The sequence below is a fragment of the Polypterus senegalus genome, chromosome 13 (genome assembly GCF_016835505.1).
Source record: "Polypterus senegalus isolate Bchr_013 chromosome 13, ASM1683550v1, whole genome shotgun sequence".
Lineage (NCBI taxonomy): Eukaryota > Metazoa > Chordata > Cladistia > Polypteriformes > Polypteridae > Polypterus > Polypterus senegalus.
The window spans coordinates 80,852,696-80,879,006 of record NC_053166.1 but is presented as its reverse complement, the minus strand read 5'-3'; the positions used below and the strand labels follow the sequence as shown (position 1 = coordinate 80,879,006).

The 26,311-nt window shown below is 38.7% G+C and overlaps 1 protein-coding gene across 4 annotated transcripts in view; it reads right to left on the bottom strand.

Annotated features, from left to right (window-relative positions):
* Positions 1 to 701: 701 nt before the first annotated feature.
* Positions 702 to 26,311, bottom strand: part of LOC120542909 (synapsin-1-like) — a 302,987-nt gene continuing 277,377 nt past the window's right edge. The window contains exons 10-14 of one of the 4 annotated variants that reach the window (XM_039775635.1): positions 22,934 to 23,092; positions 22,210 to 22,312; positions 15,877 to 16,624; positions 5,448 to 5,465; positions 702 to 5,315 (exon numbers count right to left, since the gene is read on the bottom strand). In XM_039775635.1, coding sequence (XP_039631569.1) covers positions 5,285 to 5,315; positions 5,448 to 5,465; positions 15,877 to 16,624; positions 22,210 to 22,312; positions 22,934 to 23,092 — 1,059 coding nt within the window. In that variant the 3' untranslated portion in view covers positions 702 to 5,284. The other 3 variants (XM_039775634.1, XM_039775636.1, XM_039775637.1) reach the window with 3 other exon arrangements.

The following is a 26,311-nucleotide window of genomic DNA, read 5'->3' as shown; positions in this document are numbered from 1 at the left end:
CAGAAGAGCCCTGCATTTCATGGTTGGTAAAGTGGGTAGTTCTGCTGTCTCATGGATTCAGTATCCTGAATTTAAGTTCTTCCCATAGGAAAGGTTAATTGGTGATTCCAAACTTGTCTTGTGTGAGTGGGTTCTTCAGTATTCCCAGGTCACTGCAGACCCCAGTGACTCTAACTTAAATTAAGTGAGTTTGAGCATGTTATGTTTAGAAGTCGCTTCCTGGATTGAAGCTCCTTATTTTTACTTGGTATGCTTTAACCAATATCATTAAGGACAAAAAGGTTTCATATGCTAAATAAAGGCATAAGCAAGGTTAAAGGAAACTCTCTCTGCTTAAGAATTAAACGTAGTTTGATTTCAATTTTTATAACTGAAAAATCTACTGGGTTTAATCCAATTTTCAGTCCATTCATTCATCCATTATTCAATGTGTTTCATCATGTTCAATATCCTGGTAGCACTAGGTGCCTACAAAACCCAATAATGAACATGGCACCAGTACATATTTCTCTATTCAGTTGCTTTGGGAAGAAAACCCACACAGACTGCGACTGGCCAAGAGACAGCAGTGTGAACTACTGGGCCATCATGCCATATCTTTAAACAGAAAACAGTAATGTTCCCCAGTGTTAAGCGGTTTACCTCATGCTGTTTAATTACATGTGAGAAAAGGAGTGAGGGAACAAGTAGCTGTCATTGGATAGCTTAATAATTGATTTATTGTAATAATTTCTGAATGAATCTTATAGCACAGAAATTGATTTCCATATTTATTGTCACAACTACAATCACATTAAAGATATGTTTTTACAGGAAAGTACTTGATACACAGCTTGGTCACGGTAACTCTGCAGTGGCTGATGGATTCAGTTCTTGTTTATATATATTTATATATTTATATAATTTTTAGAATACACAGGTGTCAAACAAACAAACACAACATTCCAAACTGCAGGACATAATATTGCACTACAAGACTTCGACTACATTCAGAGTTCAATCAGCAAAGTAAATGTTTCAAAAAACGTTTTTCACAACAGTCAAAAATGCACATCATTTTTACTGCTTTATTGCACTGGGAATATACATGTTTCTGAATGTTTGTTCCCAGAGGGTATATAGGTATTGGTCAGGATTGCACCATTTATGTATACCTCAGAATAAAAAAAAATAATAATAGTGGATGCTGTTGCTTGAGCTGAGTCAAAATCTCAGATAACAAATCCCACCACTCAGAGAGCTGTATCTGTTTGTTTAAATGCCTGCTAGTTTGGTCCACTGCCTATTTGCCGCTTTAAAATTATTTCTAAAACCCAGTCCGTTATCATTTGATTGTTGATACTGTAGTGATAATATAGGCAATGTGGCCAGTTGGACTTGAAGCCACTAAAATGATGGTTAACCTCCACTCCAGTCCCTTTTTGTATTATTTGCCTGGTTCCTGCTTACATATCCATCAAGTTAGTAAATCCAGAGAGAGTTTATCATAACTTTTGGAATTCTATTTTATGGTAGACAGTGGAGTTGTGGCATCAATTAAAACAAAAACAAACTGTGAGCTGTGTCAATGTGCTCTACTCATCTTTTACTATTTCACTTATTTTAAGAGCTCACTACTTGACACTAAATTAGAGCTCTGGAATCACAGCACTAAGATTAAAATGTGACAACGAGCAGTTGTCTTCTTTGGGGGTTGTCTTGTGTCTTGCTAGTACCCGATTGCTTAATTATTGTTGAGTTCTCTCCTGCCTACGTAGTTTCTAAATGCAAATATAGCCCATTCATTTCCATTTTAAGGTTGTAGGGAAATGGAACCTATGTTGAAAGAATTTTCCATAAAAAAGGGAACCATTCTTGAAATTAATAGCAGTCCACTACAGGGTGGATGTAAATATTCTCTAGATATATAAGTTTGCAAAAGCACACTCCTGATATATTTTAAGCTTTATAGTTGAATGATTTTATGGAAGAGTTGTAGACTGGATGGATTTAACCCTATTTTTGTAGCTTCAGGTCTTAGCTTTTTAATTTATTATTATTTTTTAATTCAACAGCTCAGCTCTCTCAGATGCTGTGAGACTGATCTGAAATGTGGCTTCTAAAATGCTCTAGAACAGCATAAACCAGGGACTCCAAAAGCTTATGAAAAGATTTAACAAAAGAGAAGAGAGCAGGCATTCCAGAACACACAGACAGCATCACAGGCACAAAAACTGAGACTTCAAGAGAAAAAACGGGTCAACAAAGGGTTCATAGGTGAATACTCACTAACTGTACAGTACTTCATCGGATTTTACTGCATACAGTACAACTTCTACACAGTTTTGCACTTTTATCACAAGTTTTCGCATTGGATGCATGGGTGAAGAGGGACTGTATTTACAAGTGAAAGTGAGGACCTCTACAAAATAAATGGGAAAACAACCATTATACTACATTAGAGAAAACAGAATGAGAGAAATACATGTAAAGTGACACAGAAATCCTATGGCACTGAAGCCATCGGCAAAGAAGTGATGCCACTGCTTTAGCCACACAAGGATGGTGGAGTTTGGGTTAAATGAAAAGCTCCAATAGCCCAGAAAACTGCTGAACCCCTTCTATTAGACTTTCAAAAATATCAGGGTTTGTAAGTTCCCCTTCCCTCTTTTTCTGATCTGAAGATGTATTTTTATATTTCTTTAGTTAGTTTTATATGGCAAGTATCACTTAAACAGATGAGGCAGAGAAGGATTTATTGAAGCCAAACAGTAAAACCGTATTCACATTCTAGAAATGGTGTGAAAATAGGAACAGAAGGTGGTATCTTTAAATGCTCTCAAACTCCAAATTAAATTCATCAGTTTAATTTTGCCCAAAGATTTCTGTCCACTTACAGACTTGTCATTATTCTTAACAGGAGAAATGAGTAGAAGAAAAACAAGACAATACTCTAATCCTGAAGAAGCTAGAGCTTGGCTGTAAACTTGTTCATGTACATCTACCACTGCCTGTGATATTTGGCGAGTAAAAGGGAAACCTTTGAATATGTAACAGAACAGGACGGGGGTGCTAACCAGAACACAGGCAGAAAGTATCATACAGATAATTTCCATTAAACTGGATGTTGCATAGAATTTTGCTCCACCAAGTGGGCAAAAAAAGATATTTCAGCAGTGTATAATGTGCTCTGCAACAGAGCCACAGCCTTCACCATATGTGTGGAAATTGCTTCATTACCTAAACCTCTCGGAGATAGTGGCAAAAAATCAAGTAAGACATTTCTATGACAAAGACGTAGTAAAGAAGGTTGGGGGGCACTAATGGCAACTGAATTGAAGAACTCCACTTGAAGGATCCCTTAAGATTTGGAACGGGATTGTCTGTGTGCTCTCAACTTTATTTTCATTGGTATGCAAGACCAGGTGCCATATGCATACATGAATAGACTACTGCATGGCTGGGTGCAATTCCCACAGTGGGGATATCCATGGTTAAGAGCACTTCTCATTTCTTTGATGTCCTAACTAAATTATGGAAACTTTAGATAATAAAGTGAACACAAGATGTTTGAGAAATAAAAGGAGACCTTTCAGTCCATCAAGATTTTTTTTTTAACTAATGGCCAAGTTGTCCCAACAACTCAGCTGTTAGAGTGCAAGATAACTAAAATGCCAAAGGAGGTATTCAGTTATTATTACAGCCCGCTAGAGTTGTTTGTCAGCTCAATATTATACACAGATTAAAAGAAAAATCCTATGAGTAGATGTTTAACTGTATAAATAACAATATGTCCAGGGATGAGAAAACAAAGAATAGAACAGTAAGCCTCTTTGGGCGGAATACTTGGAATATAAACAGAAACCTAAACAGTTATTAAAAAATCTACTGAAGGCCATGGAGGAAGAGGAGGAAATGACCGGTCTTGCATATGCAAGAAAAATTAAATAAAGTTTGTCATGTATTTAGAGTCCCTTACTTCAGGGGAAGTCATTTCAGTCATTTATTTTTATTACAGAAACTGCATGTTTTTTGAGGGTCACTTCTTGATGCTCAGCAGTACTGTGGGCAGTTTGGAGGTTTGTGTGCATCGGCATCAAACTAGTGTCGTGGTGCTGGTGTGCTATCTATATGTTTGGTAGACCACTAGCTACCAGTCTGAGGGATATGTAGAGATGCTGGGTTCTTGGGGAAACTCTCAGGTAGGTTCACCGATTATGTTATATTCTTGCATGGATATTCTTCAGTGTGTTTTATGCAGTCTATGTCAGCAGCAGTGTGCTCAAGGCAGGACGCAGATCTTGACGGGACAGTTAATAATTATTGTAAGGTTGGTAACCATTTTCTACATTTTGATAACCTACTGACTGTGTTTCACACGAGTCATATCCAATTTCTGATCAATTAATTTTTAAAGTCCAACCAATTGATACCTGATCTCAGTACATATACAATCATGTGGCTGAGATTCTTGAGAATTTATAGTAGGCTATAAATAGTAGGAATTACATCTCTAACCAAAAGTAAATTTGCTGTAATCAGTGCACACCAATGCCAGATCCCATTATATACAGTAAAATAAAACCCAGCCAACAATGAAAGGCCATAAAAAATGGGGCAAATAAGCACAGTGCTCTGTCAGGGAAAGTAATGATGAATATGGCTCAGCATCACTGGACTTAAACTAGAGCAACAGTAACTCACATAGTTCAGCAATGTGCATTTGCTGACATAGTGCTCACGTGTTGTGTTAAAACACTCCAACACACTAGACATCTCCATAATCTCTTAAGAAATGTTAACACTAATTTTGGTGCAATAGGATTTCTATGTAGTGCCTCTACACTCTACTTTAATACTTTTTTTTTTAAATGAAGTCTAAGGGAAACTGCTATAGTAAGTAAAATTAAACTGAAACATAAATAATTTGTTACCTTGTATTACCAAAAGAGGGCAGTGTTCCATAATGTACTAAACAAGATTTGTTTGTGGTAAATGTCATTGTGAGAAGTGTCCACATTTAATGACAGAAAGCAAAACATGCATGGATCTTTGATTATGTTGGTAAAGAAGTGTTCATTTTTCATGTGTATATGTGTGTTTGTGCGTTATATACAAAGTTTGTATCTTCCATTTCTTCATTCGAAGTACCACACATGGAGGGGGTAGCTCTTCACAGAGGCTCAGAGGACATTTCTGTTTTCAGTCGTGGATGTCAGTTGAGGGTGGCCGTTTTCAATCCGAGAAGAGACTCGCAAAGGACTTGCGCAGGCTGCGGATGGTCTCGGCCTTCACTTCATCCTGGCTAAGGCTTGAACGGGGAGTCGCCGAGGTTTCTGGAATGTTGAAGGCATTGGTAAGAGACTGGGATTTGCTGTACGAAAGAAGGGAGAACAGTAATAGAAGAAAAAAACAAACTATTAAAGTCATGCAGCGAATCCACATGGGATTACAAATAGGCTGCTTACCTTCCCGTCTCCTCATCCCTGCCGAAGCATTTACACCAAAGAAAACCAACAAAAAATGTTAAACTGAAGGCCTGCAAGAGCAATGTACACGAGCACTTCATCCCGTTGTGCAGGTGGTGATTTCCATTGAAGCCAGTGTTTCAGTCAGGCCAGATCCTGCCTTAAATCAAATTCTCTTATTAGTGAAATGTGTTTTTAACTTATGATAGAGCCTTCCTTCTCAGACATAACCAATAATGTGAGTGTTTAGTTTCTCTCAAAGGTACACATGACTTGAACCTTGGTGGTGGGATTTAACTCTAGGAATGCATCCAATATCCTGCCAATGACACTAAAGCTCTAACCATTGTGAACTGGCATAAACTGGTATTTCCAATTAAGTTAAACGACTGTACATTTTGAGCAATATTATTGGGCAAAAGATGGCAACTTACCTAGAATATAAACACAAAACTGAAAATTGACATGTCCACATTTATTTTATCTTGAAGCTGACCTTCATTTTTCATGCAAAAGCCAAATAGGCAAAAATACATGGGTGTGAAGTTTATGCGACTGTTTGTCAATCTGATACTGCAAAAAATGGAGAATACAAGACTGAAAACATTAATCAGAGGCCTGCACTTTTTAGCATATTTTTGTTACTTTGTGTTCATCACTGTGTTTTTTGTAAATTTGTTGCACATTATCTTTTATTTTAGCTTTATGTTAGGTTACTTGCCGATTTTAAACTGTCCCTGTGTGAATGGGTCCTGAGATGGACTAATACCTTGTCCAAGGCTAGCTCTTACATTGTGCAAAATTGTTCTAATCCTAGATTTCATTTTTATTTTTATCATTTATCTTACCTGGGATATTCTATATTTAAATTCTCCTACAAAAGCATTCTATGGTACTACCAACCACTGGATGCCAAGGGAGCTACAGTAGTAGGAGAGGCCCAAGTAACATGTGCCACACCTATAGCTGAGCTCTGAATCCAGTGAGTAGCCATGTATCAGCACCACACTCTTCAGTGAGAACAGTTCATTTTTTTTTCCTCAGCGTTGGCTCTAAGATATAATACATAAAAGGAAAAGTAATACAGAATGCATAATATAGTTTGATACTGAAAAATTGAATTACTTGAGGAAATTAAGTGAGACATACCTCAGCGATTGTATGGACTGCCCAGGGCTGACCTGCTATTAGCTTAACAATTAAAACAGGCTGGGCAAAGTGAGTCTTGGAAGACTGCTTCGGCTAGATTGTTACAGTCAATGACATGCTTGTGAGTAAGCTGGCGTATTTAAACTCCTCACTTTAGGGTGATTCTCAGTTTTGTTTAGATTTTATAATAACATTTTCAGACTGGTTTGTTCATACTATGTGCCTTATGTTGTCAAGATAGGCTCCATCTCTGAGTGGGTTGGAACATTATTTTATGATAATGATATGTTAGGTTCTTCTCATAATAAAGTATAGTGAGCTAGCTGTTAAGTGGAAGTGGCCTTTATAACAAATTGATCAGGTTCTAGAAGTTTTTACTATTTAGTACAAAAGATGCAGAAGAATGAATGGAAATGTTATACAGCTTGAACTAATAAAGAAAATATTTATTTCATGCAATAGTTTTCATATAATTTATGAGAATTTATTGTAAATCTTATTCTTTGATCTTTCTTACAACCCATATTTACTAGATTATCTGTTAAGGACTGTTGATGTAGTACAAGAACTATCCATCTATTTTCCAGCCCGCTTTATTCTTCTTAAATTTTCATAAAATAGTTGGGCTATGTGTATGTATTTAAGGTGTCCATGTAAGTAGCCACTAAGGTGCCTTGTGTACAGTATATATAAACATACCTGGCTAATAAAATGATTCCTTTCCATTCTGTAAGAAGTCTCCTTTTTGCAGTTATGAATTTTCTGTCCTATCAGAACTCATTTCATGAAAGCGTTTTTAAAGAGTAGATACTTAGTGACTTTACAACAAGTGAGACAATATATACATAGCATAAGATTCAGTTGTGTTCGGTGACCTAGTTAACTGATATGAAGGTTGGAATATTTCACACTTTTTATTTACTTTATCCAATAGCTCTTTATTACATTTTTCTTTCTTAAATAGTTTTGTAACAGTGAATCATATTCAAAAGTAATAGTAATGATATGATTACATGTGTTAATAGGCATATTGCAATTCAAGTGACATGAAAATTGCATTGATTGATGTGTGTTAGTGGTGGAAGGTCTGTGTCTAATTGTTCAGTTTTTTTAAACATTTTTTAAAGTACACCAAATAGAGTAGTGTAATAGTTAGCCATTGAAAAATATAGTTAGGTCCATAAGTAATTGAAGATTGATTACATTCTTGTAATTTTCTCTATGTATACCACCAAAATGGATTTGAAATTAAACAATTAAGATGTGACAAAGTATAGACTTTCAACTTCAATACAAGGGGTTTAATAAAGGTATTGCATTAAGCTTTTAAAATTAATAGACATTTTTTACAGAGTCTCCATTTTCAGAGGCTCAGAATTAATATATATGTATTGTTTTAATACTTGGATGAAAATCCTTCGTATTCAATGACTGCCTGAAGTCTGAAACCCATGGACATCACCAAATGCTGAGTTTCCTCCATTGAGACACTTTGCCAGGCCTTTATTGCTGCTGCCTTCAGTTGCTGTTATTCTGCCTTGAGTTTTGTCTTCAGTAATGAAAAACATGTTCCACTGGGTTGACTTCAGATCATTGACTTGGAAGTATATACAGACAATGTTGTGTGCTTCGGATCATAAGCTGTCTCTTTTTTTTTCCCATGCTTTTATGATACAGGTTGATTTTGGTTTCATCTGTCCAAAGAACCTTATTTCAGAACTGGACAGGCTTTTTAAGATGTTTTCTGGCAAAGTCTAATTTGCCCTTCCAGTTATTTAGTGTTACCAGTGGATTGCACTTACAGGTAAACCCTCAGTATTTACATTCATGAAGATGTCTCTTGATTCTAGACTTTGACAGTGATACATCTACCTCCTTGAGTGCTTTTGACCAGGCTTGATGTTGTGAAGGGGGGTGAAAGAATTTTGCGATCATCCACCTTAGTTGTTTTCTGTGGTCTCCCAGGCCTTTTGGTGTCGCTGAGCTGACCAGTGCATTCCTTCTTTTTAAGAATGTACCAGATTGTTGAATTGGGCACTCCTAGAGTTATTAGCTATCTCCCTGATAGGTATATTTTGTTTTTTCAGTCTAACGATGGCCTTCTTCACTTGCATTGACATCTCTTTGGACCTCAGTTGATGTTGAGTTCCTGTGAACAGCTACCAAATGCAAATTCAGTACTTTGAATCAACTCCAGACCTTTTCAGTACTTAATTTGTCACAGCATAACTAGGGTATGAGTCACACCTGGCCATGAAACTGCTTGTCAGTCACATGTCCTAGTACTTTTGAGCCTCTGAAAATATAGGGACTCTGGAAAAGATGGCTGTAATTTCTGAAAGTTTGATACAATACCTTTGTTAAACCCTATAAATTAAAGCTGAAAGTCTATACTTCAGTCACATCTTAATTATTTAATTTCAAATCAATTGTGGTGGTATACAAAGAGAAAATTACAAAAATAGCATCAATTAATTTATGGAACCATATCTATTAATACAAAATGACAAATGCTAGCATAAAATCAGTATCAGTGTTACCGAATGAAAGGAGAAAAGGAACTAAAATACAGTGGCAAGCAAAAGTTTGGGTGCCCTTTCTTAAAATGTCTGTTGATGTGAATAGTTAAGTGAGTAGAAGATAAACTGATCACCAAAAGGCATAAAGATGACACATTTCTTTTTAGTATTTTATCCAAGATTAGTGTATTGTTTTGCTTGAAAAAAGGAAAGGCATACAATGCAAATGTTTAAGCACACCAAGATATCTGAGGTCTCAGATATCGTTTCCCATGGTCTCAGACCTTCATTAGCTTGTTACAGCTATGCCTTGTTTACAGTCATTATTAGGAAACCTTGAGTGATGCAAATTGCAAAGCTGTATAAATTCTCTTGACTCCACAAACCTTGTTGCAACAATCAATGTCCATGGGCTCCTCTAAGCAGCTGCCTAGCACTTTTTGGGGAATTAAAAGAAATTGATGCTCACAAAGCAAAAGAAGGCTACAAGAAGATAGCAAAGCATTTTCAAGTAGTTGTTTTCTCAGTTCATAATGTTATTAAGAAATGGCAGGTAAAAAGAATGGTGAAAGTCAAGTTGAGGTCTGGGAAGACCAAGGAGATTTTCTGAAATAACTGCTTATTGGATTGCTAGAAAGGCAAATAAAATCCCCTTTTGGCTGCAAAAGACCTTCAGGAAGATTTAGCAGACCCTGGAGTGGTGGTGCACTGTTCTACTGTGCAGCGACACCTGAACAAATATGACCTTTATGATAGAGTCAGCTGAAAGAAACCTTTCTTGCATCTTAGCCACAAAATCCAGCACCTGAAGTTTGTAAGTGAACATCTAAACAAGCCTGATGCATTTTCGCAGAAAGTCCTGTGGACTGATGAAGTCAAAATCCAACTTTTTGGCCACAATATGCAAAGGTATGTTTGGAGAAAAAAAGGGCACAGAATTCCAGAAACAGAATACCTCCCTAACTATTACGTATGGTTGTGGATCGATCATACTTTGGGGTTGTGTTGCATCCAGTGGCACAGGGAACATGTCATTGGTAGAGCGAAAAATGGATTCAAATAAATACCAGCAAATTCTAAAAGCAAACATCACACCATCTGTAAAAAAAAGTTTAAAAGAGAATGGGTCCTCCAGCAAGATAATGTTCCTTACAGTTCCCCAACCTAAACAGCATTGAAAATCTGTGGCTAGATCTCAAAAGAGAAGTGAATGCAAGATGGTCCAAGAATCTTGCAGAAGTAGAAGCTTTTCGCAAGGACATGGGTGTCCTTGGTTTTTACATTTGCATGGGTGAAAATACCTCAGGTAAAAACTGAAAGACTCTTAGCTGGCTACATAAAGTGATTCCTAGCTGAGATACTTGCCAAAAGGGGGGTCTTACTAAGTACTGACCATCTCGGGTGCCCACATTTTTTGCTTCAGGCCCTTTTCATTTTTATTTCCATCATCCACAGGTACAAAATACCAACAAAAAAATGTTAAAGAAATGCGTCATCTTTAATTTTGTATTTTAGTGATGAGTTCATCTTCTGCTCACTTAATTATTCATAGTAAAAGACATTTTTAGCAAGTGTGCCCAAACTTTTGCATGCCACTGTAACTTCTCCATCAAGTTAATAATATTAATTAAAATGCAGCACTTTAAATTATATAAATAAGTAAGAAATTTGAAATGAATTGATTTTTTGTATAATAGGAATACAAACAGTACACAGTGGGTAAGAAGATCAGAGGCTTGCTGCATCTTTCGTGTGTTATCAACTAATTCAAACACCATTTAGCGGGAGTTTGGTAAGGTTAGTTCTTTACGATAATAATCCTCAGGTAATTTGTTCAATCAATTTAGTCTTATATATCCTTATATAGTTGCTTTCCCGTTCATATATTTCCAGAGAAGTAACTTTTTAAGTCTATTAGTTAATTTACCTAAAGCAGCAGGAGAAGGGAACCACTGTGTGAACTGTTTGTGTGTATGTGTGTGTACACCTGACTCGCTTGTATTGTGTATCCGAGCAGCTGTCAGATGAGTAAAAGAAAATATATATTCAGGCAAATGTTCCCAAGATAAAATAGAAACAGTAAACTAATTATAAGTTGAAGTCGCACAGAATGTTTCTGTTTGAAGATAAACAATTTCACAAAATCGCCATTGTTTTTCAATAGGAAATTTTGAAATTTAAAATCTTTGTACAGCACCAAAAATTGAACTGTCTCAATAAATTCAAAGCAAAAAATAAGTGTGCTGTATCTCAACAAAACTGGTGCATGTGGGGCTGAGTTGTTTCATACAGAGAGATAGACATGGGCTTTCACAGTAGGTGCTTTGCACATGACATGCAAATGTACCTAACAATGTCCAAATGAAAAAAATCTAATTTGTGTAATAAATGGCATCATCAAAGCCATCCAGGTCTAAGTAACATTTATTTAACCTCAAATGTCATTTCTTTTAATTATGTACAAAAGGATTTATCATAAGTTAATGTTCATCCATCCATCCATCCATTTTCCAACCCGCTAAATCTGAACACTGGGTCGCGGGGGTCTGCTGGAGCCAACCCCAGCCAACACAGGGCACAAGGCAGGAACCAATCCTGGGCAGGACACACACAAACACACCCACACACCAAGCACACACCAGGGCCAATTTAGAATCGCCAGTCCACCTAACCTGCATGTCTTTGGATTGTGGGAGGAAACCGGAGTATCCGGAGGTAACCCACGCAGACACGGGGAGAACATGCAAACTCAACGCAGGGAGGACCCGGGAAGCGAACCCAGGTGTCAGGTTAATGTTCACAGACTCCATAATGCTGTTATATAGTCCTTTATACCTTTTGTCAGACATCAGAACTGGCTTTTTAACGACAGTATTAATAATAAAGTGTTTAAATATCTTAATTGTTAGGACACAAAATCCTTCATTTATTGTATTAAAGGCAGATCATTTAATTGGTTGAAGAAATCTCCCTTTAGACTGACACCAAGGTACTGTATGTATGCCTTCTCTTACTCTACTAGAGTCTAATTAAGCAGAAGCTCACAGTGCTGTTTTGGTCTATTTAGAATATATTAATATTAAAGTGTGACATTATGTAGGACATCACCTAACATTATCAAACCTCTTCAATTCAATTTAGTGTTGCTGGAGTGGAAACTGTGAATATTTCCTGTATGTATGTCTAGGAAGCCAAATTGACAAACTGTTTGTGTAAAGTAGTATTTAGTGCATATTTTATAATGACAAAACTGTGATTATATTTCCTTGTGTTTCTTTTATTTCTTTCTTTGTATTTGTTAAGAGATAAATGCCTTGTGTAACTTCTCCACGTGTTCACTGGATTTGATGTGTTATTCCTATCACTCTTGAAAAACCCAAAAAATATAAAAAATAAAATGCAATATAAGCATATTTGTAATAATATGAAATAATATGGAAGTAATCATTTTGTTTTTATTACCAGATCGCTAAAAGGAAAAAGAATGTTAATTGAGAGGAGAAATTCATCATTATTAAGAGTACTAATTAAATAATATATTTTATTTATGTAGTGCCAAATAAAAAGGGGTGGACGCTTATCAGAAAATGGATAACACATCCACCCCCCACACCCCTCACACACACAAATGCTGAAAGGCCATGCTTTGGCGCAGAAGAAAGTGGATTTTTTTCCTAGGATATAGTGAGTCAAAGGATGTTTTTTTTTTTTTTTTAAAAATGGATAAATTTCATTTATTTAAATTGAAAAGTTTTACTGAAAGGCCTGTATTATGTACACTGTCTCTGTATTGAAGACATTAATTTTATTTTGTTAAAATGTCAGGGAGCCAGATTTTTTAAAGACGCCTCTGTATACAGCTCACCACAGGCTACCTCCTGCTCTACTGCAGAATGACTGAACATATCTTTATGATCTGTTTATTGGTCAGCTGACTAAAGCTTGAGGGGCAACACTGTTTTCCATAAACATGCAACTGTAAAGGTTGTGATAGCCTCTAAATGCAATTTTTCCAACCCAGTATGACATGTGCCACCATCCTTTTGCAGTAACCTGCTTCTTTACACTTCATACCAGGCTATGGGTGCTGCATTTGCAATAGCCATGCATTCAGATGCTTTTGTCATTCTTATCTCTTCATTTTCTCCACATTGTTTCATTCCCCCTTTCATGATATCATTTTTCCCACATCGCTCCTTCCTGCGCTCATGCATTTTGATCTTATCTCACTTAATTTTACATTTTTCATATCTGTTGTGCACAACTGTGCAGGACATCCACCCCTTCCTTTTACTTCACTGCCTATTTTTACCATGCATTTCTTCTGCACACTTTCCACATGCTTTTCATTTCACTATTCGAACATTCCCAGCGTTCCTATCATGCTTCTGTGGTTACGAAATTGAGGGCATCCACTCCTTAAGGACGGTGATGTCTTCTGGTTTTAGTTCTCTCACTTTCAGTAGTTAATAATGTTATCCTTAATATGTGTGATCTTATCTACAGTTGCCTTAAATAGTCCCATAATGCAACATACATGAGCATATTTATACTCCTAACACTATAACCAATAACAGTAATTAAATAACAAAAGACCTTGAGAGGAAGGATAGCCAGAAGACAGCTATGTCCATGAGGAAATATTTGTGAGTCTGTTGCTGGACCCAAAATTTCAAGTAAAGGGTGGGGGGCTAGAAGGACTGGAAAAATGCTTTGTGATAATCTGGATTACCTAGGATTACTGTTTCCAGGTGCCAAACCAAAATAGCCTATAATACCTACTTTTAAGAACGACAGAGTGAAGTTTTTTCAGACTTGGCTGTTTTGTAGACCACTTCTGCTAACACTTATCAGCTGGAAAATTGACTAATCTTGAGAAAATGGGGGATAAAAATATCAGTTACAATCCTTGAGCATAAAGTCTTCAAAACACCCTGATAATAAACCAGCCGGGAAGGTGAAGTGGTGCAAAAACCAAAAGGATTTCTTAGCGGCCAGGAGGACAATCTTGGCAAGGCACCTTGAAACAGCAGCCACAATAGATAACATAGTCAGTGCTGCCAGATCGGTCATAACCAGCCAAACATGGTTTAAGAAGGCTAGAAATGTTAATATTTTACTAAGTGATTTTAGAATTTTGGCAATTTGAATAAGTTATTGACAATGTCAGATTAGACAGGCAAATGCCTTCTTTTAATGTATGAAATCGATGGTCAACCATAGCAAGACTTGTTAGTAAGGAGTGTTGAAAGTTGAATTCATTATCACAGGAAAACAAGGTTCTGTTTTATGCTATGATATTGTATTTGAGTTGATTAAATATTATTCTGTAGACTATTGCTTATTCACCATGTGGCGCATACAGCATTGCAGCATAATCAAGTGTCTATTTACTACTACAAATTTAGCCAACAACAGAGGTAAATAGTCTTTGTTTTGCATAGTGCTTTGCTATAGAAAGCATTCTGTGGTTCTTCAATGGACTTTATGCAACACTTTCCTCTGTATCTTTATGAAAACCCTACATGTACTAAGCATGATATCATAGACAATGTAACACAATGATGTTCATGCCATGGCGTGTCTGATCCTTAAACTGGACTTAAAAATGTTGAAATCTTTACCTCCTAGTGCCACTTTCTTAAGGCATTTTACATGTATAGGTCCACTGTTTAATTCCTATTTTTAAAAACTGAAGCTAAGTGACTCACTCAGGATCACACAGCAAGTCAAAGGTGAGAGATGAACCAGCATTCAGCGATATAACCTTTAGTGCTTCTACCCCTGGGCCACATAAAATGAACTGTGGGAAACTAATTGCTTTCACAGTTTACTTAAACGTTCCTTAAGTCAAAAGCAGTGGTAAACAACATCAGTCCTGGAGGGCCGCAGTGGCTGCAGATTTTTGGTCGAACTCAGTTTCTTAAGGAGAAGTGAATTATTGTTGATGAAACACTTGTTGCTCAAGTGACATTTTTGTGCTCCACTCTTATTGTCTTGTTTGATTTTGAATCCTTAATTGTTCATTTTAGTTTTAAAAAGTTGCATTCACTGTTTTGAATTGCTTCTTATTAAAACAAAGGAACTGGCAGTTCTCCAATTATATTGTTTTTATTTACAGCTGTATGTATTCATCGTGAACTATTTGGCTTAATAAAATACTTAGAAGGAAACTAATGAGAAAAAAGTGAAGGACTAATAAAGTATTAATCTGTTTTGAAGGACTGAAAAGTGTTAATCTGTTTGAGACTTTGAATCATTTAAATTATATCATTAAAAGGGAAATAAATCTACATATAAGAATGACCTGACATTGCAGAGTTAACCACTAACAAGTCATCATATTAAAAGAGAAATAATAATGTTAATAACAAATCTAATTAACAAACTGTATTGGAACAAAAACCTGCAGCCACTTCAGCCCTCCAAGACCAAAATTGCTCACCCTTGGTTTTGAAGGAGTAGAGTCTTCAATGGCAAAAAGATGTGCTCAAAAAACCTAAAATTCTGTAGCACAATCAACAATGTCAATTGGTTTTACATTTAGTTATAGATTTCTATTTTTTGGAATGTGCATCATGATTATTGTGAACCACAATATTTTTTTAGCTGAATGTTTAGCTTGCAATAAGGCTGAGATGATCTAATTTGTCACTGGATGGGCACTTCTTTTTTTTTTTTTCTTTTTTCAATATTAAAATCTAAAGCTAAAATCTGGCAGCACTTGACAATGCTCTTCTGCAACTGGAAAGCAATCTTACTTGAGTTGGGGATGCGGCTGCGAAGGCAATCCCATTCCTTGGCTCTGTTCCTGGCTGGGCTTCTGTGGAGGCAATGGTTTTTGCTGTACAGGAGGGCGGTTCCCTACACTTCCAGGACCTCCCATTCCTAAGGGACCCCCTTGCCCTTGAGCTGAAGGCCGAGGCTGCTGAGTTGTGGGTGCCATGGGTCTACCCTGTTGCTGTGGTGGAGGACCCTGGGATGATGCCCTCTGTTGCTGCTGTTGAGAGGCTTGTGGAACCCCTTGTGTGGGCTGTCGAGGAGGCTGTGGCTGTGCCCCTTGCCCTTGTGACCTTTGCTGTGGTGGCCTTTGCTGTTGCTGAACCCCAATGGGTTTCTGCACTGATGCACCAGTTGGCCTCTGTTGTGGCTGTTGCTGAGATGGGGCAGGCTGCTGCCTTTGCATCTGAGGAGATCCTGATTGACTTCTTTGTGGTGATCCTTGACCAGATGATGGTTTCTGCTGTGGCTGCTGAGCACCTGGTCCTGGCTGTCGTTGTTGTGGTGGCCCTGCTTGGCCTCCACCCCCAGGACTAGGCTGCCTTTGCTGCTGTACTGGGGCTGGAGATGTAGGGTGCTGGGTGCTAGGGCTTGGAGCTCTCTGCTGCTGCTGCTGGGGTGGTGGTTGACTTAAGCCTTGTATTGGCTGCCCCTGAGGTGGTGGTCTCTGCTGTGAGGGAGGGCCTTGACGAACACCTTGAGAACTTTGAGGAGGCTGTTGAGGCCCACCTAAAATGTACAGACAAAATTAGATTTGTTAATATTCATTTCAGTACAGAAATACACACATTGCACAATAGTGGCCAAAAGTTTTGAGAATGAAGCAGCAAACTTTGTGAAAACCAGTATTTGTGTCAGTGTTTTTCGATGTTTTTATCAGATGTTTCTATGGTATACTGAAGTATAATTACAAGCATTTCATAAGTTTTCAAAGGCTTTTATTGACAATTACATTAAGTTTAAGCAAAGAGTCAATTTTTGCAGTGTTGGCCCTTCTTTTTGAAGACCTCTGCAATTCACCCTGGTATGCTGTCAATCAACTTCTGGGCCAAATCCTGACTGATGGCGGACCATTCTTGCATAATCAATGCTTGGTGTTTGTCAGAATTTGTGGGTTTTTGTTTGTCCACCTGCCTCTTGAGGATTGACCACAAGTTCTCAATGGGATTACGGACTAGTGAGTTTCATGGCCATGGACCCATAATTTTGATGTTTTGTTCCCTGAGCCACTTAATCAGTTTTGCCTTATGGCACAGTGCTTCATCATGCTGGAAAAGGCATTGTTCGTCACCAAACTGTTCTTGGATGGTTGGGAGAAGTTGCTCTCGGAGGAAGTTTTGGTACCATTCTTTATTAATGGCTGTGTTCTTAGGCAAAATTATGAGTGAGCCCACTCCCTTGCCTGAGAAGCAACTCCACACATGAATGGTCTCAAGATGCTTTACTGTTGGCATGACACAGGACTGATGGTAGCGCTCACCTTTTCTTCTCCGGACATTCCAAACAATTGGAAAGGAGATTCATCAGAGAAAATGTCTTTACCCCAGCAGTCCAATGCCTGTACCATTTGCAGAATATCAGTCTGTCCCTGATGTTTATCTTGGAGAGAATTGGCTCCTTTGCTGCCCTTCTAGACACCGGGCCATCCTCCTAAAGTTTTTGCCTCACTGTGCGTGCAGATGCTCAGGAATGGCAGCGGGCAGGTGTGAGTGTAAGCTCTGCACTGTTGGTGCCCCAGTCCTGCAGCTGAATCAACTTTAGGAGATGGTCCTGGCACTTGCTAGACTTTCTTGGGTGTCGTGGAGCCTTCTTCACAACAGCAGTGGAAATTTGTTTTTTTTTGGGATTAAGTTCATTTTCATAGCAAAGAGGGACTTTGCAATTATTTGCAATTCATCTGATCACTCTTAGACACATCATTAAAACCGAGGCAACAAACTTTGTGAAAATTAATATTTCTCATTCTCAAAACTTTTGGCCACAATTGTAGTAGTGCTGTCCTTTGGAATACATTGGGTGCTTGCAAGAATCATTATCTCAAACCAAGCAAGAATCAGGTGTGGTTCAACTGATATACCTCTCACCCAGTACAATAAATGGGAAGATATAATACAGGAATCAGCACTTACTCAAGTATTTGATTTTTGGGGCAAGGTAACTAACTTCACTGTTGTTTCACTTTCACATTTGTTCACGAACACTGACAAGAATATTGTCACATCTCACTAACAGTTACCAGTAAATCTCCTACCATAGGTGTTTTATAAAAGTCTGTGTTGTACCTCCGCCTGACACCTAATATTTTGTTGATCCACAATTCTTAGTAGAAAGGACCAATTGTGAAAATAGATAAATTGATGAAAGAAATCTGCATAGACTGTGGACTGACAGGATCAGAACTGCATCATTCTGTTTTTGTTTCTTAAGCTTCAGGCACCTGATTTCCAACCCTAGATAATCTGGTGTAACTCTTATTTCTAACACAGTGTCCCACTTAACTAATCATCTCTGTTCCCCACAATCCCCACTTTAGTTTTTTCTCTAGCATCCCATCTTTGTCTACTGTCTACCTGTAGTCTACACTGACACTCTAGCATTACAGTACTCAGTCAATCTTCTTTCCTATTAGTGGAAAAAGATCATAAACTATACCTTCATATTATTATATTTTGTGCAGTTAGTATCAGTATATGAAAGTTTGTTTGGATTATGTTTAAGGTCGACCATGAGCTTCTTGGAAGGTTGAAGCAAAGTGTGCTGTGTTGGGTCTTTCACAAAGTTTTTCCATCAGCAACATACTGAATTAGTGACCCTTATACTTTAAATGCATAACAAGGTAATCCACTTAAACCTCAAAGCTGCTGTTCATGTTCCTTTTCCCTTATAGTAGTATTATGTTTGTACATAGCACTAGTAGCACTAAATTCACACTTTCTGCAACACCACATACATAACAAATATTTCATATTTAATGCTTGTAACACTAGCTTTAACAGTGACCCAATATTGTAACTTTGATAACAGACTTGGGATTCTTTGTAGCACAAAAACAAGGTCAATATGTGTTGTACTTATAATAATAGATAGATAGATAGATAGATAGATAGATAGATAGATAGATAGATAGATACTTTATTAATCCCAAGGGGAAATTCACATAATCCGGCAGCAGCATACTGATAAAAACAATATTAAACTAAAGAGTAATAAAAATGCAAAAAACAGACAATAACTTTGAATAATATTAACTTTTGCCCCCCCTGGTGGAATTGAAGAGTCGCCTTCTGCTGTTATGCACATAAAATCTGGAATAGCCTGCCAATAGGAATTCGCCAGGCAAATACAGTAGAGCACTTTAAAACACATTACTTTAGCATGGCCTTTTTATAACTTCACTTTAACTTAATCCTGATACTCTGTATGTTCAATTCTTCATAATAACTATTCATGATGGCTCTAAAATCGCTACTGACCCCTACTCTCTCTTCTGTTTCTTTTTCCAGTTTCTTTGTGGTGGTGGTCTGCGCCACCTCCACCTACTCAAAGCATCATGATGCTCCAACAATGATGAATGGATTAAAAGGCAGAAGTCTACGTGACCATCATCATCATCAAGTCCTTCTGTGAGAACCCTAAATCCAAAGAGGATTGTTTCATTTATGTTAGGTAGAATGCCCAGAGGGGACTGGGCAGTCTAATGGTCTGGAATCCCTACAGATTTTATTTTTTTCTCCAGCCGCCTGGAGTTTTTTTTGTTTATTCTGTCCATCCTGGCCATTGGACCTTACTCTTATTCTATGTTAATTAATGTTGACTTATTTTATTTTCTTACTGTGTCTTTTATTTTTCTATTCTTCATTATGTAAAGCACTTTGAGCTACTTTTTGTATGAAAATGTGCTATATAAATAAATGTTGTTGTTGTTATTGCATAGTGTGAAGGAGGAACGATCTCCTCAGTCTGTCAGTGGAGCAGGACGGTGACAGCAGTCTGTTGTTGAAGCTGCTCCTCTGTCTGGAGATGATCCTGTTCAGTGGATGCAGTGAATTCTCCATTATTGACAGTAGCCTGCTCAGCGTCCGTCGCTCTGCCACAGATTTTAAACTGTCCAGCTCCGTGCCTACAATAGAGCCTGCCTTCCTCACCAGTTTGTCCAGGCGTGAGGCGTCCTTCTTCTTTATGCTGACTCCTCAGCACACCACCGCGTAGAAGAGGACGTTCGCCACAACCATCTGGTAGAACATCTGCAGCATCTTATAATGTACATCTTATAATGTACAGATGAGAAGCAATTTTTCAATCTATTTACTAACATTTGACTAAGGCAGGGTGGGAAAGACTTTGAGGAATCCATAAAAATATAAAAACAGGATTTAGAATACTACAGCCAACTTTATGTGAAAAAAATATTTTTAAGAGTTGACATGCATAACATGCTGCCCTTGCTCCATATGCCCAGTATGGCAATCTTAGGCAAATACAGGCTACAGGTCTCAGTCCACTACAGTACAATGGAAAAACAGCCAGTGGACTTAGTATTTTGCAGGCTTATTCTGTCTTTATAATAAGGACTAGTTATTCCAACAAGGGGAAAAAATACTTAACACCAGTGTATCATTTTCTGTGATTCATTGCCCAGTCTGCATTGATTCAAGCCTGGGATTTAATTGCACAGTAAATTATAAACTTTTCACAATCACTTTGTTTACTTCAGTGCTAGAGGCATCCTGTTTGACCATTTTCTTTAATTAGGGAAAAAGCTTTACTTTCTTGTTTTCTGTAGGGTGTCAGGAAGATTCTAACTAGTGGGTATACATTACTACAGGCCTCTGTGCAGCACTAATTTATTCCATCTATAAAAAAGCAAAGCAGCTGGAGTCAGGATAGCTAATCTCAGGCAGGTACAAGGAAAATACTATAATGATATTTATCAGTAGAATTTCCACTAAAGGCTGCTGCTTAAAGTAGTTCATTTTTGATAAATGTTTGCATAACAGCAACAATAATTTTATGTTGTTATCTAAAATACATTTATTAGGAGTTATGCTCTTTCTTTTTCTACTGCTAACGTACCTAAATTATCTACAAATTTTCCCCTTTAAACATGCCCTTTAATATGTGCAATATGTAAGTTGTTAAAGTTATGAACAGTATGTGATTTGATGAAACTACATTTCTGTTATGGGTATCAAATGTTGCCAGCTTGCTCTATTGCTGCCTAACATATCAGTTTATCAATATCAAGATATCCTATTTGAATGGTTTACTGTCCAGATGTGTTGTAACAAACTTGTGTTTACCGGACTTGATGCTCATACTTCATACTCCATTAGGGAGTTTGATGATGTTCAGAAACATTGGCCATTATCAAACTAGACAGGTCCTCAACACTACTTCTTCTTTCGGCTGTTCCTGTTAGGGGTTGCCACAGCGGATCATCTTAACCCAAATAAATGCTGTTCAAGTAGATGCAGTTAAAGAAGCTAAAGATGTATTCCTACTAACAGTATCAACATCACAAGCTACATGATAATAACACAGTAATGTACATATAACAAAATAATATGACACACTAATAATTAACACTCACCCCAACTACCCATCCTTCTGTACAAACTAACAGTATATGTGCTAAACTGTGTGTGTATATATGCAAGAATCAATCATTCAAACAAACCAGTTGAAGAATTACTGAAAAAGTTACATTTCAGTCCAAAAATGTTGTTTGGAAATATTTTACTCCAAAGTTCTGTGAAAGATAAGCAGCCAAAGTCAGTAGAATCCACACAGGGAGCTGAAGAAACAATCTACATGTAGTGCTATTCCAAGCAAAAAACAAGTTTGTAACACCGTCACCTTCCTATGTGTCTTGTCTGTGTGTCATTATTTATTTGTCATCTCTGTGTGAGAGATTACTTGTCTGTGTAAGGTCAGACAGACATTGAATTGACAATGTCAATTGAAATTGAAAAGTCAGTGTCTGAATTGCTACAGTAACACTAAGGAGAATGGATAAAAGGGTGGGGAAATCTGGAAGAAACTTCAGAAAGGAAAGAACAATAGTAGAATAGTCAACAAGGATTTTTGCCATAATTCAAACTCTTCATTACCCTTTTTTCACCAATGAATCCCAGAGACTTGCATACTCAGTTATTTGGCAGCTCTAAATTTGCCCTGTATAAGTGGATATATGCATGTCAATAAGTGTGTCCTATGGTTTGATTTAAACTCTGCTTTGTAGCTCTAGATTTGACCTCCCCTACTATATTCGCATTGAGGCTATATGTCAGCAAAAAGATTCATATAGAACTCACCTTGTGGAGGAGGACGCTGCTGGGCTGGGGGTCCTTGCTGGGCACCAGGAAGTCTTTGCTGTGCTTGGGCAGGCTGAGGTGAGACAGCTTGCTGCATTGTGGGCTAATCGAGGTAGAGGAGTGAAGTTTGGACAGACAGAATGACAAATGAAAGGGGGCAATTAGTGAATAGCAAACAGACAAAATGGAAAGTTTTGTTTTTAGTAAGTGAACTAATCTGAAAACAAACCTAGCTATGGCATGCTGTATAGTGTATTGTTATACTAGATATGAAGATAATGTGTTTTTTTTTTCCCCAACAGTGCAATTATTTATTCATTACTGAATGAATTATTTTAGACACTGTGCCACAGTCATGTCAGGGCCATTGTTTGTTTATAATAGAAAGTTTTACAGAATCAAAGCTTTAACAGTGCAGCATGAACATATACACAAGATAACAAAATATTTATGCGAGATTCTTTTGGGATTTTTAGATTCTACTAAAGGCCCATATCAAAAAGTACTAATAAGCCACTGGAAATGGGAAAATGAGATAAACCGCTTTATAAAAACAAGATTCCACTTTGGCAGGGCACTATTCACTATCTGATCATCTTTGCTTTAGCATTTTAAGGAATAGTTAAGGTTCACAGTGTTTGTTATACTCTGTTATCTCCCTTCTAAGAGATCAAGTGGAAGATCAGAAGTTAGAAATACTGTAAACAAAACAGTTCCAACATACCTGAGCTGTCTGGGCTGTCTGGGCTGTAGGCGGCCGAACTGGAGATGGAATTGGTGTTCTCGCCATGGTCTGGTTCATCTTACTGAGAACCAGGTCTGCTATGAGACCACGGTCTTCATCCTGATGTTCTCCAATGAGAGGCATAGAGCAGCCGACCACCTAAATAACATAAATGTGTGATTTTATTTATTTATTTAATTAATTTTTTTTTTAACATGATGTTATTTAAATAGCTTGTGAGTTCAAAACCACATACGGGACTTTCATACTTTTTTTTTTTACATTTGATTACATTACACTTGTCCTGGGTATGACGTTAAACTGCAGCCAGCCCTGCAAGCTGTCTTACAGTGAAATCATGGGGGTTGGTGGCTGCCTGCCACCATAAAAAAAACTTCATGCAGCTCTGAGATGACAGACAGGACTCCTTGCTGCTCTCTGTGGAAGTAGCCAAGCTGCTCTCTTTATAAAGGAAATGGCGGAATGCCCTTGGGAGCCCCATCTCCGGAAGAGTCAAAACTGTCAGAGAGCCAATGGGATCAGGACTGTTTGGGATTAGAACTGGTGTGGTGCTAAGGCACCATCCACTGTATGGCAGCACTTGGGGTCCCAATTTGAGGCAGCCCATCTGGGTAGGCGGAGGCGTGTTGTCTCTCTGGCATGATGATCAGCATCCTCTGCTGTCGGAGGAGCTTTTTAAACTCCGCATCCCAGCGGCGGCACTCTCTGAGGTGCACAGACCTGTGATTGCCCAGATCTCTGTAGTTGGGTACACTTTTTATTTGCCTAGTTACTCTGATGGCTGTCATACTCGGGGAGTAGCTGTTGCTGTGGCAGATCAGCACCTTTTGATGGTGTCCAATGCCACTCCTTTCGACAAGCGTATTATGAGACTACGATTAAGGCACTCTCTAGATGCCTTGTCTGTTGTCACAGTGTATGCTCCGACCACGGTGAGTGATGTCTTGATGAAGGAGACATTTTATTTGCAGCTTCGCTCATTGGTTGATGGGTGCCTGTGAGGTTACACTCCTCTGGTCATGGGTGACTTTGATGTGACCACTACCACTGACAGGGCTGACTATGAGGACTGTGTCACTCCCCATGGATCTGCCAATTGTGGTAAAAGTGGCTCCATGTTTCTTGACTTTGCAAAAGGTTAGGGGCTGCAGATCACAGTATCCTGGTTGGACTTGGTACTACAGTACTGGTAAGTGCGGTGAAGGAGTTCAATTACATCCTTGTGGGTACACACTGGAGCCTCTTACAAAGCTGCAGGGTCTACAGAAGTACCCACTTTGTGAATTCTGACAATAAACTTGTTGTTGCTACTTTGAAGATCCAGGTTAGGTCCAATAGGCTACCACCAACCAGGAAAATGAGGCTGGACCTAGCCAGGTTCCAAGATCAGGCTCTTTCTGATGAGTGTGCACGCAGTTTGTATGAGGAACTTATGGACTTGGGTACAACTGCTACTCCTAATGTGACGTGGAAGACCTTCTGTGACAAGACCCTGAAGGTTGCTGAGGGTTGTGTTGGTGTTACCAGTGTTCTCTGGAAGAGGTGTTTCATCTCGCAGGGCACTCTGGATATCATCGAGAGGAGTCACAGTGCACTGCTTGATGGCAACTTCAGTCAGAACGGGGAACAGAGAAGGACAGCTGCGAGGGTTCTGAGGGCAGATAAGGAGGTGTGTGTTAGAGGAATCTATGAGCAAGTAACACACCATCTATGGTCTCATAACCCATGTCCTGCTTACAGAGGAATCAAAGCATTACACACGCCTGAACCTGTTACTTGAAGAGTCACAGTCAGGGCAGCTGATGGAACAGTCCTTACAGATGAAATTGCAGTTGTGACCCACTGGGTTGGCTACTTTGAGCAGCTGTTTAAAGCTGATCCTCCGGCTAGGACGTTGGATATCTCTGGATCCACAGTCCTTGAAGCTGATTCTCCAATTAACTGTGAACCATCCAGTCTTGCCGAGATTGCACAAGTGGTCAATCATATGATAGTAGGGAAGGTTGCAGGGATCTCTGTTACCCGGGGTGAACTTCTCCAGGATGGTGGTAAGGCTGTCCTGGCATTGCATACAATCTTTGCTTCCATTTAGGTGACAGGCATCATCCCAAATGACTGGAAAACAGGACTTGTTGTCCCTGTCTGGAAAGGGAAGGGTGATTGCCTGGATTGCAGCAACTACAGGGGGATAACACTTCACTTGATGCTGGGTAAGGTCCTTGCTAGGGTCATCCTCAATAGAATCCATGATCACTTACTCATCTACCATTGACTGGAGTGGTCTGGTTTTATGCCTAAGTAGTGCACCATCGACCACATCCTGGCACTGAGGGTTTTCATCGAGTGCAAACACAAATATCAGCCGTGTTTCTTTGCAGCCTTTGTTGATTTTCGCAAAGTATTCGACTTAGTTGATTGAGCTGCCCTGTGGGACATCCTGAGACTTTGCTGGATCCCCACAAAGCTGCTAGATATCATGGCTGGCCTCTACAGTAATACTGTGAGTGCTGTGCTGAGTGGGGGCAGAAACTCTGTGTTTTTCCCAGTTGATTCTGGGGTTCATGAGGGGTGTGTTCTTGCTCCTACTCTGTTCAAAACTTGGATGGGACTGGGTGTTGGGCAAAGTTATGGGGTCCAGTGGCTCTAGGGTATCTGTTGATTAAGAAAGATTCACTGATCTTGACTTTAGCGATGAAGCTGTAATCTTTGCGGATTCAAAGGAGGCTCTGATTGGAGCTCTCGAGAAACTGAGCGAGGAGTCTGAGTGTCTGGGCTTTCAAGTGTCCTGGATAAAACCAAGATCCAGGCCTTTAACAACCTTTTGGGCACAGCCATCAGCAGTCTGTCTGTCTGCAGAGAGAATGTCGACCTTGTCTAGAGGTTTACTTATCTTGGCAGTGACATTCATGTCGGTGGTGTCTCTTCATATGAAATCAGTAGATGGACTGGGAGAGCATGGGGGGGTCATGAGGTCGCTGGAAAGGAGTGTGTGGTGCTCCTGATATCTATGTAAAAGGACGGAGGTCCAAGTCTTTAGAGTCCTGGTGCTTCCTGTCTTGCTAAATGGTTGTGAGACATGGACACTATCCAGTGTCCTGAGATGGAGACTGGACTCCTTCGGTACTGTGTCTCTTCAGAGAAACCTTGGGCACCTCTATTTTGACTGTGTCGAATGAGTGGTTGCTCATGGAGTCCTGAATGAGGCACATTACCTGCATTGTGAGGGAGTGTCAGTTATGGCACTATGGCCATGTGGCAAAATTACCTGAGGGTGATCTGACTGGCATGATTCTCATTGTTTAGGGTCCAATCAGCTGGACCAAGCCCAGGGGATGCCCACATAACACCTGGCTGGAG